Source organism: Corvus moneduloides, chromosome 1, assembly GCF_009650955.1.
Source record: "Corvus moneduloides isolate bCorMon1 chromosome 1, bCorMon1.pri, whole genome shotgun sequence".
Lineage (NCBI taxonomy): Eukaryota > Metazoa > Chordata > Aves > Passeriformes > Corvidae > Corvus > Corvus moneduloides.
Genome location: NC_045476.1, coordinates 8,467,620 through 8,485,543, shown reverse-complemented (window position 1 = coordinate 8,485,543; position 17,924 = coordinate 8,467,620). Strand labels below are relative to the sequence as shown.

The 17,924-nt window shown below is 41.2% G+C and overlaps 1 protein-coding gene across 1 annotated transcript in view; it reads left to right on the top strand.

Moving 5' to 3' along the window:
* Nucleotides 1-6,686: 6,686 nt before the first annotated feature.
* The window catches only part of LMBR1 (limb development membrane protein 1), a 69,387-nt gene continuing 58,149 nt past the window's right edge, over nt 6,687-17,924 (top strand). Inside the window, exon 1 of the mRNA XM_032099154.1 lies at nt 6,687-6,982. Within this exon, the coding sequence (XP_031955045.1) occupies nt 6,920-6,982 (63 nt within the window). The 5' untranslated portion in view covers nt 6,687-6,919. The remainder of the gene's footprint in view (nt 6,983-17,924) is intronic.

The following is a 17,924-nucleotide window of genomic DNA, read 5'->3' as shown; positions in this document are numbered from 1 at the left end:
GACTCAGATGTCTAATGCAAGATGTTGACTGGCCCACAAATTAAAGGAGAATATTCTGAAAGCACAGAGAAACATTGTAAAGTAACAAGGTAAATGATCAGCAGAGCTTGTGGGGAAAGCACAGGGTGGTGACGGGTGAGAGCGTGCAGCCTGTGTTCTGAGTTGTGTAGATGTAATGTAGTGCCATGAACACAACAAACCGAAGTGCAGCAGGGCCTGGGGTCATTGAAAATGGGACCATGTGGGCACTTCAAGAGTAGGAACTAAACAGATGAAGAAAAAGCACAGGAGTGAAGAGAGCATCTCTTCTTGAAGAACAGAAGAATTGTTTGTGACACTTTGGTTTCAGAGACACATTTGGTGCTATTATTCAGCCAGTGGTAAAACAACATTAAAGCTTCTAATGATTATTTCCTAACACAAATGATATTGACTTTGCTGTCGGATAACTCTTTTAATCCCATTATGGTGTTGCTATGTAACCAACACATGATATTGGCAAGCTTGTATTACATATGGGCAAACATAACACTTTCAACCAGTAAAATAATTATTTTATGTACTTAGTACATCAGGAACTTTCCAAAGATGAGAAAAAAAATATAAGAAAAACTTATTTTGATTAAATGAACCCCAGAGAGATGGTAATGACTTTTTTTTAAAGGATGTACTTACTCTGGTTGACAAATCACTGCTAATGCTACTGGCAGATAACACAAAAATGCTGGCAAATACTGGAAATAGGAGTGGTAAATGACAAGGATGAGCTAATCATACAGAGCAATCTGAAATGTTTGGGAAGCAGAAAACAAAGGAGGCTTGAATTCAGTCAAAAGCCCATGAATGCACCAGGAGCAAGGGGCTTCGGCCCTTTACGCAAAACAAGGGCTGTACCTGGAGGGCAATGATTCAGAATAAAAATTACAGATTGCTGCTGGTTGGTATGAGTGAAGTTCAGAGGTAGCCACTATTTTCTATGTCAAGGAAATGACTGCTATAGCATTTGGATTAAAATGTCCCTAAAATTGGCTTTAGTCTCTGTAAGGAAGGAAGTGGACATGGCAATCAAAACCACAAGGCAGCCTTTTACCTACAGCCAGGCCTCTGACAGAAGGAGGACAGGAGTAGATACAAGCGTCTTCAATTGCACATTCCATTTACTTCTGGGAAGTAATCATGTTTTTCACCTCTGAATCTGTGTGCTGTTTTCCTCTGTAATGATTAAATGGTCTGTAATAAAGAGCATAAAATAAGAAGGTGATTTTACATCTGGTCATAGGATTACTGAAACTGAGCCTAGAATACTGCTTTCAGTTTTTGTGTCTGCATTTTAATAAGTATGTTAGAAGTTTGGAGAGAATTCAGGGATGAAAGAAAAAAAAAGAGTTCATGGTTGAGAGAAATCTTTAAAGGGTAAATTTACTTAGAGTAAATCTTTTTAAGCAGTTGAAAAGGAGATTTTGAGGAGAATTGTGATTAGCAGGAATTTAATACTGAGCACACCATAAGGAGAAGTAATGTATTTTCACTGTTTTCATCCATCTGCTCTAGCTGAACCCCTCTCAGAGGCTGATTGAGTCTAACACTAATTTCTGGGCTCAAAACAGACATAGACTGGTGAAAGGGACACTTTTTTTTTTTTTTTGGGTTGATTTAATTCTTTGGTTCTTCTGTAACAGTATTGACCCAGACAGCCATTTAACCAATAAATACCTACTTGAAGAATCAGCCCAAACGGCCATGGCTGCATAGCATGGAACAGATGACCCTGGCCTTGTTCATATCTACACAGCAGGTGAACTTTGACTTAGAGATGCAGCTGCATATCCTTGAATATTTCCTTTCATTTTATTCTTAATAAAATTTAAGCTGCAATGTGGTGTGAGTTTTGTTTTGTTTTGAGGACTGCTTTGAATACTCCCAGTGGTGCATGAAAGACCCATTAAAGGTGAATGGAAGCAAAACGAACTTTCAGTCACTTCATGCTGCCTAGATATGCAAGAGAAACTGTTCTAGCTTCATGATGTGACTTATGCTTCCTTTACCTGACAGCACTCAACTCCTGCAGCGTTTATGTCTCTGACTGTAATAAACTCTGCAGGTTTTCTGACTCTAGGCTCCTATCAGTGAAGGAAACTTAAGGATTAGAAGGGGTTTTGTTTATTACCAAATCCAGTTCCTTGTTATTGAAAGCAATCTCACTAAACTTTTTACAAGTGGACCAAGCTTTAAGTTAGAAGTAGTGCAGATTTTTACTAAAATGTTAGTTTTAAAAGCTTGTTCAAGATTGTAATGCTTTGATTGTGCTTTTTTCTTCTTTTTGGAGGGAGTAGATATTCATCAATACATTTATTACTATATATATATAAAATCCAGAACATACCTATGTGGGTCTATACTGAAGTAGTTTATAGCCTTTTTCTTTTCGTGCCAACATTGTAATTTTTAATTTAAATTTCTTCCCCTTGGATGTTTAAAAGAATTAAAAATATATATTGTGCTATACTACAGCATTTAGCTGGGGAGCTATTGTTACTGGGTTGATGCAATGAAAATATAGGCTGGAAGTATTTGGAACCAAAAAAACCCCCACTTTTTTGTTCTAAAAAAAGCAAAAAAATAAAAAGTATAAGTTATGAATAGAAATGAAATGTCAGCCAGCAATGTTTTAAGTTGAATCCAGATCCAAGACCGATAGAGCTGCATTTCTAAAGTTATAATGCAATTCTTGCTGTGTTTTAGCTTACCAAATATAAGACACTGAAAAAATTGCCCAATAAATAAACTTAATGTACGTAATTGTGATAGCATAATGTTTCTTTTTTACCATTATCAAGATACTTTAACTTTTGAATCTTTCTTTTTGTCTTCTGTAATTGGCTTTTGAGTATAAAGTGCTGGGTGTCGTCTGTGGCATATGTTTACCCAAAATTCTCTTCAAAGTCAGTGGTCCTTCTTGGCACCATATTATAGTGGGCTTTGGGCTTCAATCTGGCCAATTCTTAGGTAATATCTTGAATATAAGTATGTAAGTAGTCATACTAACTGAGAGAATAGCTTCCTATTTTCTGTTTAGTCCAAGCTGCGTTTGGCTGAAGAATGATTTGAAAAGCAAGTATCACCTATTCAAATGCTATGAGATAAATTTAGATTTAAAGGCATGGTGCCAATTTCGCATTTACAGTTAAAGAGTGCTTTAAAATCCATTGGCAAATTCTGAGGGAACCTTCCTAGAGAAACAGTTCCAACTTTAAAAACTTCCATCTTTGACAATTTGAATGAATTTTATTAGCTTGAATATCCCAACTTTTTTTTCTGGAAAATCTCAGAGGTAACCCTGTGCACATAAAACCCTCCTTGGGGATTCGGGGTACAGATACTTACTGGGTCATCCTGGAGCTGAAAAATGGTGTTAAAACTATGCTGAAAAGCAATAAACTGAGCAAAATCTCATAAATCTTCTCAACTTTTATGCTGAGGGGTTAGGCACCACCAAATGTAAGTTTAAAAGAAGGCCAGTTTTTATTATTGCTTTTGTGTGCGTGTAGCTGTCCATTACCAGTATGAGAAAGTTTTCTATTTACACCTAAATCGCACGTAACTTACACCTACACCAGGTCCCTTAGGGTTACTGAGGAGGTCCTAAGAACAGCTGAGGACAGTCCCTCCAGCACTGTCTTGTTTTGTCTGGGATATGGGTGCAAAACATCTAGAAGTCTTTTAACCACTCTGGTGCAAAGTATCTCAGACTTGCTTTGGTAGTTTTGCATCTAGTATACTTCAAACTATTACTTTTGTACTCCCATCAGATCAATGCATGCATCTGTCAGCCTTCTCATCAGTTTGCAAAAGCTGCCTACTTTAGACTGAGTTTCCTTTGGTATAAATAGATTTTGCTGTGGTGGCTACTCTGACCTTCCTTTGTGATGTAGATACCTCAGAACCGAGCAGTAGCTTCTGCCCACGAAAGGATCGAAGCTATTTCCACCCCTTCCCTGCCTTTTCAGCAAATATAAATGTATATCATGTTTCTGATGATTCATCTGCTAGAACTGGAGGAAAGAACTTGACAGTCCACAGTATGAGACAAATTATGTACTATATCTCCTCCTTAGGTTTCAAGTAAGGTTTCCTTACTTCAAATTCAGTAGATTAAAAGGAACACATATTGCCCAAATGGAAGTGGCAGTTTCAGGTCTTCTAAATCTTAATTTTAATTTCTATAAGATACAAAAATTCAGTTAATTTTCCTTGCAATCTTCCAGTGTTTAATATGTCTGCAGATAAAGTTAGAAATGCTTGAAATGCTGTTCCTTGACAGTGCATGAGTCATTTCCCAGGTAGCTCAGGAACTAACCCTCACCTCAGGCTTGGACTGCTGGCTGAATCTCTGGTTGTTCCTGTTTTTCCTCTTTGATTGGGCCATCTGGTCTCCCTAGTTCTTAGAGCGGGTTTGTTATGGTGACAGCATTTCTCTCTTCATCACAAATACCGTGAAGGCCTAACACTGGGTTCCTAACAGCCTGGCTACAATACCATTGTCATTTATTGTGTGAGTCTTTTATATAAGATGATGAAAGTTGGGATCCTGTCTGTTCTGTACCAGTATTTCTATAGGCAGCTCTAAGAGAATTTGGTTTCCCTGGGGTCAGGTTTGCACGTACCAGACAGTTGTCTGCTCTTGCCAGCTGTTTTTGTTATAATAAAAGATATTGTGTTTACCTATAACCTCACCTTCAGCTACACTGTTCAGTCTGGACCAGCTCCTGAGCAGAGAACAGCATTAGCCTTATTCTAGTCAAAATTAGAACTAGGCTTCAACTAGAAGCCTAATTCTATGTCAAATTCATCTTGGAAACTAGGGATGCTTTCACCACTTTCAGCATCTGAAGAAGAAAAGGAGATTGAAGATAAATGGGAATAGGCAAAGAAAAAAACCCCAGAGAAGTAATAATATTTTCTGTCAGACAGGATCAAGTGCTGTGCAGAAAAGAGCTGTAAAGTAGGACAGTTTTCCCCAAGAAGGCGCTCAAAGACTGTGCTCCCTGCTCCTTCAACTCTACTTTTAATGGTATTCTGTTCCTACAGCCTCAGTGAATGCCTGAAATCTCCCTCCCTGAGCTTCAAGAGGAGAGAGCATGGGGACATTTCTGGCCTGTCACATGCAGGGTGTGACTATGCCTGCAAATACCTTACCTTTATCTTCACAAGTATCAAAAGAACAAGAGTGGAACTGTGGCCATTCTGAAGCTGCAGGATGCTCTGCATCCATTCAGGACTACAAGAAATACATCAGTCAAAGATTACTTTTTCTAACTCTAAAATTTCATAAATCCTTTACCATTTGCTTTTAACCAAGAAAATGGGCCAGATGCTGGGGAATGAATATAATCGGAATTATAATTGGCATTGACAACATGTATAACGTATCAATAGTTGTAAATAAGCAGAAAATGATGATCCTTATTTTTGAAACTTCTTTCAACTAATGATACATATTTGGATTGAAATAAGGGTTTGATTTGCTAAACCACAATCTATAATTTATAGTGTGTCCTAGATTAATAGTCGTCTGTGGATATTTAGACAATTGATCTACTTGCAAACTCAGAAACAAAGAAGATTGCCCGTGTGTGTAGAGGGAACAGGGAAAAATGCCGAGATTGTGCCTTCTCTCCACAGCACTTGGGCAAAAACCAACAAAGCAGAAATCACTCAAAGGCAGAAACCTGCTCCAGGGGAGTGGAACACAAGTTGTGACTGAAGTTTTAAGTACAGTCTTTCAAACTAGAAATTCTGTTGCGTTTACATTGTTGAGTTTCAGGAGGATCAACTAGAGCCGAACATCCCCCACTCTCTCATGGTGCCCTCACGGGTTCAATGACAGTGGTGGCTGAACCCCTGTCCATACCCGTGTCTGAGGGGCTCCGTGCGCTGCTCCGGGTGACTCTTGCGGGTGACCCCCGGGGTCCAGACTGCTCTGCCGACTGCCCTCACTGGGGAGCTCCCTGCAGGGCCCTGGGCTGCAGCTCTTCTCATGGCAACCACTGCCTCCCGCCCTGCTCCCCTCCAGGAGCGTCCTGCCCCCCGTTCAGACTGTCCCTTCTCCCACGGCCCCCGCTCCCTGTCCCCCAGGTCACAGAGGGGCTCTCTGTCCCTGCCGGTCCCCACACGGGCACAAACAGCTGACTTGTTTCCGACAGGATGGGAGGACACAGTCTTAAGGTGCACCACGGAAAGTTCAGCTTGGACATTAGGAGGAAATTCTTCACTGAAAGAGTGATTCGACATCGCAATGGGCTGCCCAGGGAGGTGGTGGAGTCACCGTTCCTGGGAGTGTATAAGGAAAGACGACATGGTACTTAGTGCCGCAGTCTAGTTGACGTGGTGGTGTTCGGTCATAGGTTGGACTCGATGATCTCGGAGATCTTTCCTGCCTAAACGATTCCGTGATTCTCAGAACCCCCCTTGCCGGTGAAACCATCCCCGCCCGTCCCCGGTCCCGAGCCCCGCCCCCGCCTCCTCCAGGCCCGCCCCGGTCCCGCCCCGCCTCGGCCGCGCCCCCTCCCTCCCCCCGCCCCCCGCCTTCCTTTAGCCGCGCCCCGGGCGCGCCTTCGCCCGCCCCGCGCTGGGGCTGAGCCACGCCCCGCCCCCACCCTTCCCCGCCCCTGCCGGGGTCGCTGCGCGGTGACGCAGCAGGAGGAGCTGAGGCGGCGCTTCCCGCCCTTCCTCCTCCTCCTCCTCCTCCGCGCTCGCCGGACGGGGACGGAGCGGCGGAGCCGGGGCCCCTCAGCCACTGCCGGGGTCCGGGGGAGCAGCCGTGCTGCATCCGGCCATGGTGCCCCGCTCGTTGCCGGCGGGGCAGGAGCAGGCGCGGCGGCGGCCGCCATTGCTCGCGGGGGCCGCGGTACTATGAAGGATGGAAGCGGACGAGGTGACGATCCGGGAGCAGAACTTCCACAGCCAAGTGCGGGAGTACACGGTAGGTGCCGCCGTGCCCCGCGGACCCTCTCTGACCTGCCACTGCTCTCCGTCCCAGCCCTGTCCCCGGGCACCGGCGGCTTGTCCCGCTCCCTCCCGCTGTCCTTGCCTGCCCCTCGCCCCAGTGCCCGGAGGAACTCGGGGGCCTGTCCCGGGTGGGCAGAGAGGTGCGTGCACCTTCTCTGAGGTGCCACGAGAGCTGGAGGATCCCAGCGCTGAATCCCCTGGAGGGTTTTCCTCTCCTTGTGCCTTCAGCGAAAGATGGAGATGCTGTGTATGCATGCAGGGCATCGGTGTACTCCATGGGAGTGATCTCGGAACAGATACCAGTGCAACAACCTCGTGAGCAGTGCTCAGCTTCCTAAGAGATTACTGAGAGCGGACATCATTAATGTGTATAGGTATCTAAAGGGGAGCTGCCAAGAGGATGGATCAGGCTCTGCTCGGTAGTGCCAGCCACCGGGAGATGAGGCAATGGGCAGAAACTGATGCACAGGAAGCTCCAGCTGAACATGAGGAAGAACTTCTTTACTGTGCAGGTGACCATGGACTGGAACAGATTGTCCAGGGAGGCTGTGGAGCCTCCCTTACTGGAGGCAGTAAAGAACTCCTGGATGCACTCCTTTGCTGTGTGCTCTGGGATGACCCACTGTGACCCATTGTGGGATTCTTTGAACACCTCAGCCCTCAGGTGCAGCCCTGTTCCATCAGGTGTGCATGGGATTTCATGGTATCTCTTGTCATACTGGAATTCTCCTGCCTTGTTGGGCTGTTTGCAGTGCTGTGTGTATGCAGTGCATGTTTTCCCTGACCCCTCATGTGCCGTGCTCTCCCAGTGGAGCACATGGCAGTGCCTGTGCTATCCTGTCTCCCTCAGCCCTCCGTTGGCAAGTGCGGCACTACACCCTGCGTGCAGACAGAGCAGTTGCAGTTTCCTCTCTGACAGCCTCGTAATTGTTTTCAGGACTATTCAAAGCTGATGGAGGTGTTTTGATGGAGCTCGTGTCTCTCCTACTTCAATTCCCGGAAGGAAATACATGCTGTACATGGGAGACACGCAGTGTTGTAGACGTGCTGTCCCAGCTCAGATGGGGAATCGTGTTTTCTTTGCTATCTCTGTTATTTGGGGGGAAAAAGGATTTCTTGAATTAAAATAAGATTTCATAATTTAGCTTTAAGTATTTTTCAGCCTTATTGGGAGACTCTAAAATACTGCTGTTAACCAGTTTATGTAGGGCTATGGCTAGGTCACTTGATAGCAGAGACTTGCTTGGAATGTATTAATTCCTCTTCTGTATTTTATGAATCTATGTTAAGACCTTTCTTGTGGTGAAGTATTCTATTTCTGGGATGTTTGTCTCTGAAGAGTGCAAAACAAGCCTGTATGAGGAGAACAGTTACTTTAGGAGATATTTTGGAATGTCTCTTCTTTGGGCATGGATGTAATGTATGTCCTGGGAGCCATGACTAGTGGAGGGGCACAAAACGTAAAATACTTCTTTGTAAAGAATGCTCTAAGTATCATCTTAATCACCTTTGTGGTATGAAAACATGAAAGTATGTACAAATCTTCTCTCTTTTCCCTCATGTCTGTTTTTCCATTTGTATTTCATTGTGTGCTAATTATCTCCTACTTATTTTTACCAGAGTCTTGTTCTGATAAATCAGATGCTACATCTTGTGATTTCATTCAGTAGGAAACACAGATTTTTGAGTCTGAAGGAATGGCTGTATGCAGCCTCTCTGGGTACTGTTACAAATAGTGAAGTCTATTAAATTCTTAAAGAACTAGCTCATCTGTACTGTAGGTACTCCTCTAAAGTTAGAGGGACTTCTTCAGCCCCTCTAGAGCAATTGGTAGGTCTTCCTATTGGTGTAGTCATGTGAGAAATCACATAGGACATCAGTAACTCATATTTTAGAGGTGCAGTTTTGTTTTGTTTGGACAGTGGAAGCAGAATATTCTTGCTCTTGAAACTTTACTTTGATCTTAACACTGATCACAGGCCACCTTTGTTATTGTTTAATCAGTGGGAATAATAACAATGTTGCCTTTTAAATCATACCCTGGTACAGTTATGATTTTGTCTTCAGTTTGGGTTGGAGCACCACAGGGTTTTATGACTGCATAAAGTGTTGCCATCCCCAGCTGAGTGTGCAGCCTCCTGTGGGTCCTGCACAGCTGCAGAATATTGCAAGTATGAGTGCATTTGTGGTTAGTCTGAGTATGCTGGAGCGCACAATATATGTTGCTTGCATGTGCAATTATGTTAACATCCTCTCCTTACTATTCCTGCTCTTGCTGCTCACGTAGTTATATGGTGAATAGAATTCCTTAAAATACGCAAATTGACAGTTGTTGTGTGGGTAGTGGGCGTAATCATCAGCCCCTCAGCTGGAGCAGGGAGCATATTCCACTCTGACACATGAGTAAAAACTTGATTCCAGCTGCAGGTGGGCTGGGGGCAGTGGAGCGGTTAATAGAAGCATTTGATGTTACAAGAGGTAATGGCTTTAAATTGGGATAGGGTAGGTTTAGATTAGATATTAGGAAAAATAGTTTATTGTGAGGGTGGTGAGGCACTGGCACAGTCGCCCGGAGAAGATGTGGATACCCGATTCCCTGGCAGTGTTCAAGGCCGGGTTGGATGGGGCTTTGAGCTACCTGGTCTAGTGGAAGGTATCCCTTGGCTGGGGTTTGGAACCAGATGATATTTAAAGTCCCTTCCAACCCAAACCATTCCAGTCTATTGTGGAATATTACAGTAGAGGAGACCTCTCTATGCCTGTTACGAACAAGAGAAATTTATGTTGTCTGTTAGAAGTATCTTTGAAGAGCTAGTTGTGTGGCACAGTTTTTACTGGAAGCTAAAATGATACATTCATGAGAGAAGAGAAATCAAAGTAAGCTAATGTTGTTGAAAAGAAAATCCTTTTCACTTTTCTCTTTCAAATTTTCTCTGAATACGTACAGGATTTCTATATTGTGCTTTCTGATGGAATCCTAAGGGCACACTGAGTTTAGCTTCAGTGTAATGCTTTATTTCTGTTTCATCTATTCTCTGAACTGGCAAGCTACAAAGTTTTCCATAAAGTTGTGTAACATAAAAAAAATTCAAGGCTTGTTATCCTTTTGCTGGTGGTGCCTGTCTCTTTCTGCAGGTGCCAACTTCTGCTAATTCCGCCTTGAAAAGACAAATATTTTTGACACATGTTTATAGATTGAGCAAGGGTAGGAAAAGATTGTTTTTTAAAAAATACATCCTTCATCTGCTTTTGAGGTGACTCAGTGCTTTAATGCTTAATTTAACTCAGGACTGTTTACTCTTGACCTCATTTGGAGTGTGTATGGCACCTGTTTTTCAAGAGGGTGCCTGTTTGCAACAAAATTGTCTGCCTTGGATTTTGTTGCTTCATGAGGATGATCTGTGCAACTAGAACATGGTTAACTCCCTAGTTAGGCATGGCTCTTCAAACATTAATCTGCTCTATAGAGGATTTGTTGATTTGAACAGTTCTGGAAAACAACCAGATTGAGACTTGTCTGAACTTTAAAATTCGGATGCAATGAAGTAAATGTTGACACTGTGAACTGGTGACCCAGTGTAAGAGACATGGCATAGCCATGAGTTTGCTTGAAGTCAGTGAGATCCTTGACTTCAACAAAGCCAGAGCGATCCTCAGTTCTGGCTAAAAGGGACATCTTTCTGAAAAGCAGTTTTAGTTGATTGCAAAATACAGGAAAGGGTTTGTGTTCTGTACTTCATCAGTACTTGTATGAAAGAGCTGTAAATGCAGGACAATATTCTGTTAGTTTGCCCTTCTTGGTCCTTTAGATTAATTTATAATTTGCTGAGATCTTGCACATCCATGGAAGATATTTGAGCTTTTAGGGAACTGCTTTTCCCTTGTGTCCTGTTATTAATACGTCTGTTAATAAAGTGTTCCATGTTCCTCTGGTATTGTTGGGAACAGTTTATTGCAGATGTAAATGGAGCAAGTGCAATGGTTCAGTCTGTTTGTGGTCCCCTGGGTTCACTTTTTAGAATATTGTCTTCTTCCCTTTTTTTTCTGATTTGAGTCTTCTGTTCTGCAGTATTAGCTTGTATTTTTAAAAGTTAAAGCTACATTTTCCTTATTTTTCCACTTAAAAAATGTCAGATTTTGAGTTTGTAAAAATATACATGTACACTTGGTTATGAGGGTTCCTTAGCAAAATAAATACTCTGTGCTTGCATTTGTAGTGTGGGGAAAACTGTGGAAGAGCACAGTAGAACTACTAGGTTCTATTATTATTATCTACTTCTAGGTTCTATTATTAGAACCGTAGAACTATTAGATAGGAAGCTTAAGAATGAACATAGTGTATTTGGAAATAAGTTTACTATATTAAATATGTAACGAAAAAATCAGCCCTGGTAGAACAAATGCAAATACAAAAGTGATATTAAAACTTTTAAGTGTTTCATGCAAGTTCAGACAGATACTGAAACTGGTGTATTATGGAGTTTTATATTAAATATGATACACTTCCATTTGAAGGACTAAATGTTTTCAGGGGTGCAGCCTTCCGATGCTAAATATTCTGAGAAGCTTAGTTTCTCTATTTCTTCTCTTAATTCACCATGGCTGCTGCTGGCATTTGTCCTCTATAAGGCTGTAAAATGAGGGAGCTGGTTTGAGCATTTGACTTCTGTTGGTAGTGGGCTCTTGTTTGTGACGAGTTCTACTTCCTAAAAAAACTGATCTTCACAGACCTTTTTTTCTGCCAGCAGTGATGATATTCTGACAGTGGGCCAGGAAGAAAGTGCTGATTAGAAGCGTGGGGGATTTGTGAGAACAAACTTACTACATACTGAAATGTTTTTGTGAATGCTTATGCAAGTTTATCTTGTATTAAAAAAATGCCTTTCAATTCTTTTCACCAACACTGGAAACTTGAGAACTGCTTTATATCTTAAATGGCTTCTTGTATTTCAGAAAATAAATTTGCCTAGGTTTCTCAGTATTGCTTCTTTTTAGTTTTTCTTTTAAATATTTTGGGAAAGATTTGTAACTGAATAAAGGAGTATTTGTACTAGTGATGTGAGACATAAAGCTGAATGATTGGTGCACATTTAATATAATTAAATATATAAAATGTTGGCATAATTCTGTCATCTTAAAACTATACCTTTACTTGTAAAGATGGGTGCTGTACTGAACTTTAAGAAGTGATGAATCATCTTCTGGCTGTTGGTCCTGGGGATCAGCGCTGTGGATCCATCTGGAATCAATAGGCATCTCAAAATACTTGGCATAGACAAATGGAGAGGGATACTTATTCCCTAAACAGAAACAGCTTTTGGAGAGTTCCACTATTTCTGTTTACATAAAATAAACATGAGAGGCTGAAGTGTAAAAATTTGCAATTAATTGCAGTTCAAAATAATTTCTTCTGAGTTACTGGTGTGTTTCTTTGGAGGAGCAGTTGACCAGAAGGGCAACACACTTTATGGAGGGTACAGACATATGTTTAAGAAAAATTTGTATTAAGGTATAATTAATTTTGAGAAAATCTAATAAAAAGCAAAAGAACTGACAGCAAACAAAACCAACTTTTCATTATATGACCTAAACCAAGCATATCCCTCTTGGGTTTTGTTTGGGTGGCTGGGCATGGAGTAGAGGGACTGGATAAGATGGCAGGGTGTAACTGGGAGATGGGAGGGTTGTAATAACAACTCAGCCTTTGCTGTGAGGAGGTTGCTGAGTGTTACTGAGTTTGTTAGTTTGGAAATAGGTGTTTTCAGAGACGTTGAGGAGGGTTGAGAAATGGGTGAAGAGGTGAGCAGAGCAGCAGAGGAGATGGTGGTAAAGTCAGAGAGGAGAGAGAATCTGAAGCATGTTGCCAGTGACATTATGATAAGAAATTCAGAGTTCAGTTCTGTTGACGTAGATGGAATTTTGGGTTAAGGAAGACTAAAGAAAACATTCCATTCATTATAAGTTTCCTGCTTGTATTTGAAGATTATGCAAGTTGTTTTTTTTTTTTCTTTCTTGTAAACTGAAGTGCTTTCTCCTTTCCTGTCTTTCAGCCTTCCATATTTAAATTGATATTTATCCTCATTTAGGAGGGCAGTGATAACTCTTGTTGAGAAAGTCTTAACTTCTGCATCACTCTCTACTCCCACGCTCTCCCCTTTACCTTGAAAACCACTGACTCTGTCATGTAACCTTGTGCTGTCAAATGACTTGGGGCACTGCCTTCTCAGGAACAATCATGTGCAAAAATTTATACCACTTACAACACAGGAAGAGGAGAGACTTTGGAAATCATGGCTGGAGTTTGTGTTTTTATGCATCTAATGACAAACAGCCTTGGTTGTTGCATCACTCTGGAGGGTGAGCATAGAGCCAGGTAGAGATGACCTGGGACAGTCTGCTGCTCTAACCCCCTGATTAGCCATTCATGTGACAGGGGAGGTTGCTTCACGCTTTCAGCAGCTTTGACCTGTGCTCTTTGGGATCCAATTGACTCTCATAATGATGGTTTCAAAACTCATGTTGGCGTTTTGTCAGCTGGGTGTTGAATATTCATGTATAATTGTGTAGCTCAGCTGCTTCTCACACAGAGGTTTCTAGTTTTTTGATTAGCTGGGTATGTTAAAAGTTGTTTCTAACTACCATCAACATGGTTCCAAGAGAGAGCCCTGTGCTTTGTACTGTTTTAATATTTGAACACTTGGACAATTTTTGAAAAATTTGATTAACTGGAAAATACAGAGCTATGTTTCAGTTCCTCTGTTTCCAAATCATGTGTGCTCCTAATGTTGTGTGTATATTGATGGCATCAAACTCTGCATATGGCTGGGTAATGTACAGAGGATAGAAGCAATGTGATGCTTTTTCCCCCTTTACCTTCTTGTGTGGTTTCCAGGATAAGCTTCACAATTGTCATCAAAACATGGTGCTTTAGTTTTACTGTTGATTTTACATGCCTGTTTAGGCCTTGGGTATCCCATTTTTTCCATTATCTAACTGTAATTTCTATTTTTGATGTATTTATAGGAAAAATTGATGCTGATGAGTTTTAGTTGAATTTGACAATAGGAACATGTCTAAAATATTTACTGAGTTTCAGACTGTGGTAGCTTATATCCAGTAGAGAGTCAGCATAATTGGTGAGAATTATGAAAACATACAGGTGTTGCAGTTTAAATTTGTTTGTGTTTTGGGAGTAGGGGTGCCACTTAAAAGTGCTTCAGGATAAATGTGTGAGAAGACAAGGAAGAGTATTTTTGTATTATGATGAGAAAGTTTATTAGCTCAGTCTTCTAAGATCTTCCGCATCTTGCCCCGAAAATTAGTATTAGTCAAAAAATCTGTCTTAAAACAAATAAATTGTTTACCAAGTCTCTATTAATGAGACTTTTAAGGTTATTTTTTCAGAAATGAATTTTTAATGGTATGACTCTGGAGTTTTAATATAACCGATTATTATAACCTGACTTTCCAGTGTTGAACAATGCCTTCATTCAGGGACAGAATGTTAGCATGGTCTGGGTTGGTGCTGCTGGTGTTAATTCTAGAGATTGTTTTTAAATCTTGCACTAATGCTGAAAAACATTCTTGACTGAAGGGCTGTAGAAGCTGGTTTTTATCTTCAGCAGAATTTCTAGAACACAGAATATATTTTTGAATGTTTCGTACTTTCTGTTGGATCCTGGATGTTTTGTCTGGATGAGCAAGTCTGGGCACCTGCCTCCAAACCACTTATAATTTCTTCATGACTTAGGAACCAACAAAAAAAAGTGGGTCAATCTCTTGCAAATGTTTTAAGCCAGAGAGGAGTCCTGAGAAGAGACCATACATGGGGGGAATCATAGGAATGGAGGGCAGTGTTAATGAGAAAAATTATCTGTAGTCATAGGACATATTTGATATTTTCTCATAAGATTAAATTTAGTGTGTCATGCCAAGTGTATAACGCTGGCTGGTTTAGAGTGAGCTTAATCTAACCACAGAGTGCAGAGTTAATGTCTCATTTGAGAAAAATGAAATTTCCGAAGCAGATGATACAATGAATGCCAAGGTAAAACTGAGGGCCTAGTTACAATTTTTAGTTTTCTGTGGTGTGCTTAGTTGGTTGTAGGTCACTTACTGTTGACACATCCAAAGCAGGTGGAATGCCTTGTTTGCTTTTTAGATGTCTGGGATAATTGAGTTATTAGAAATAGACCAAGCAGAACTGCTTGTCTCCACCTGTATTTTTTTGGCTGTTTATTCCTGCCATCTTTTCTATGAGTAAACAGAAGCAGTTGCCAAGTGGGACAGTAGGAGGAAGCTTTTTGGTTGCCGTGTGGTATTTTGATGCACATTGAAATACTTGAGCAGCGTTAGAGCAGTAAGAGATGGATGTAAAATGCTGTGTTCGTTGTTTTATATTACAGAAATTAAATCCAGAAGTGTAACACTATTGTTTTCTGTAGATAGTAATCACAGGCAAAATACTGACTGTTTCATTTTCAACACTTAAACATGTAGATAGACATATTCTACATGGTGATATTACCCAGAGGGATCTCTGCCTTCTCTTTTCTCTGTGCTGTTTTTTCTCCTTAGGGAAAAGGACAAATTCTGTAAAGTAATAGCTAGAAGTGGAGATGTTTTTTATTACATCCGTAGCTGTTTTTTGTGTATAATTTGCATAGAAATGCTTGTGGATGTAATAGCAGTAACTTTTTTTTTTTAAATACTGGCACAGCCACTTCATTTTAAAGTTACTTCCTTTCTTCCCTTACTCTTTGGAGCTACTGTTCAGAGCTTCTTGATCTTTCATTTCACACATGGCATAGTAAAATGCTGTTTGCTGCTTGTCTGTTTTACTCCTCCAGATTTTCTCTGTTCTAAATGCTAGTATGCAGTCAAGTTGGAGGAAACAATCACTTATCTGCTTTGATGCTTTTCAAGTGGAAATGAACCTGTGTTGAACCTGTGTTTTGTGCTTGGAAGTGTGTTAGGTTAAAGAACATTACTAAGGTCTGTGATTTCTCTCTATGGTAGTTCCTTGCTGCTGTCAGGCCATCCTGAAGCCTTGTTGTCCTCAGTCTGAACATGCTGAGGTCCTTCAGCCTGTCTGCACCAGCCTCCTGACCATCCTGGTGATCATCTTTCTGCAATTACCAACATCTTTCCTGTACTGGTGGCTCAAAACTAGACACAGCAACTACATGTGACAGGGTGAATGCTGCTTGGAGAGAGATAGTTACTCCCCATGATTATTTGCTTTGCTTCAGGTAATACAGCCAGGGATGCTCTTTAAGGTGTGTGCTACCAGGGCACACTGACTGAGAGCTATGGAACAATTACTGGACAAGGCACCTGTGTGCTTTCTTCCTGGTGTAAACTACAGCTGTACTTCCCTCACAACCCATGCTGTATGAATAGAATCCTGTACGTAAAAATGCAGCTTTTAATGTGCACACACACAAATTGCAGTTGTAAAAGATGGTTGAATCTTGTTTGTAAGAAGTGAAAAAGAATCTTACACATTTTGAACATAGTCTTTCTTAGCGTGAAAGTAACTAACACTTGCAACAGAAGATGATGCATGATGCATGAATCTGAGGCATGAATTTCAGTGCCAGAGTTTTAAAGATCATCCATAAGGACAAATTAGTGCCAGCTGATCTTTAGTAATTGTCAGTGGGATAAGTACAAGGTAATTTGACCTAGTTCAGACTGTTACTGCTTGTGTTTAATGCCAGGCCCTTCAGTGCTGGCCCCTTAGAAACATACAGTATTCAGGTAATCTCCAGCTTCGTTCTCCCAGGAGCTGGGAGCTGTGGTACAGATCCAAAAGTATGATGTGGATCATACTTGGATAACTTTGGATGAGAGATCCAAACCTGTGACACTGTGGGAGAGTTGGACACAAGGTACCTAAGAATGTAGTGCAGTGTGTCTCCGTAAGCAGCCTCTCCTGGTGTGTCTGGTGTGTAATCTAAGCAGGAACAGAAGGCACTTCCTTTCCCAAATGAAAATTAAGGGCTCCACGGGAAGACAGGTTTCTTTTGCTTGTCCTACCAGAGGTTGTATTTAGTCCATGGGAAGAGATGTAAATGAATTACATGGTTGAGGTTTGAAGGCTTCTTAACGTGCCATCTGTTAGAAAGGAGCCCCTGGATGTGGCACAGAATCCACGTGTCTTGTTTTCAGGTACTGAGTGGAAAGGACACACACACAGAGACATTAAAAATTATTAAGAATTGCTTTGGTTGACTGTTTGGATATAACCATAGACAATTCTTGGGCTCCTCGTAATTTCCTTTTTATTTTGAACCATCCGGTCAAACATGGACTGAATGTATTTCCCCTGTAAGGTCAGTATGTACCATAGGTATGTTTAAAGTAGCTTCCCAATTTAACTATGGCAACAGATCCACAACTACTTTGTCCATCAAATTTGGAAGGAATTTAAGGAAATACATTTTAAGATTGAAAAGCTTTATTTCTTGTGAAGTGGGGGACATCAGAAATCCTTATTCATCACAGTTGGGTACATTCTCTGCACAGTGTCTTGACTGTCTCCCCAAGTCAAACCTAGAAGAGCAGCATTTGAGCTGCAGTGAAAATCTCCTTGCAGAGAACTTGAGGATATGAGGAATACACCTTGTCCTAGATTTGCTGTATTTGCAACATCCTTAATTTTTGTCAGCTGTAATTGTAGGGATGGGTGATGGCATAAACCATTGCTTTTTTGGTTGGAAACAACTTGCAATATAATTTGGACTTAACATTGTATTCCAGTGTTACCTCCAATACTGACACATACAGTAGTTTTCTGAAAGAAAGATGGAATTTACGGAATATAGGCTGTTTTAAATTTTGGTTTTTTTACTGAAGGTATCAGTGTAGTTTTGTGTATGGTGTTCTTTTGTGAGTAGCACCCTATTTCAGTA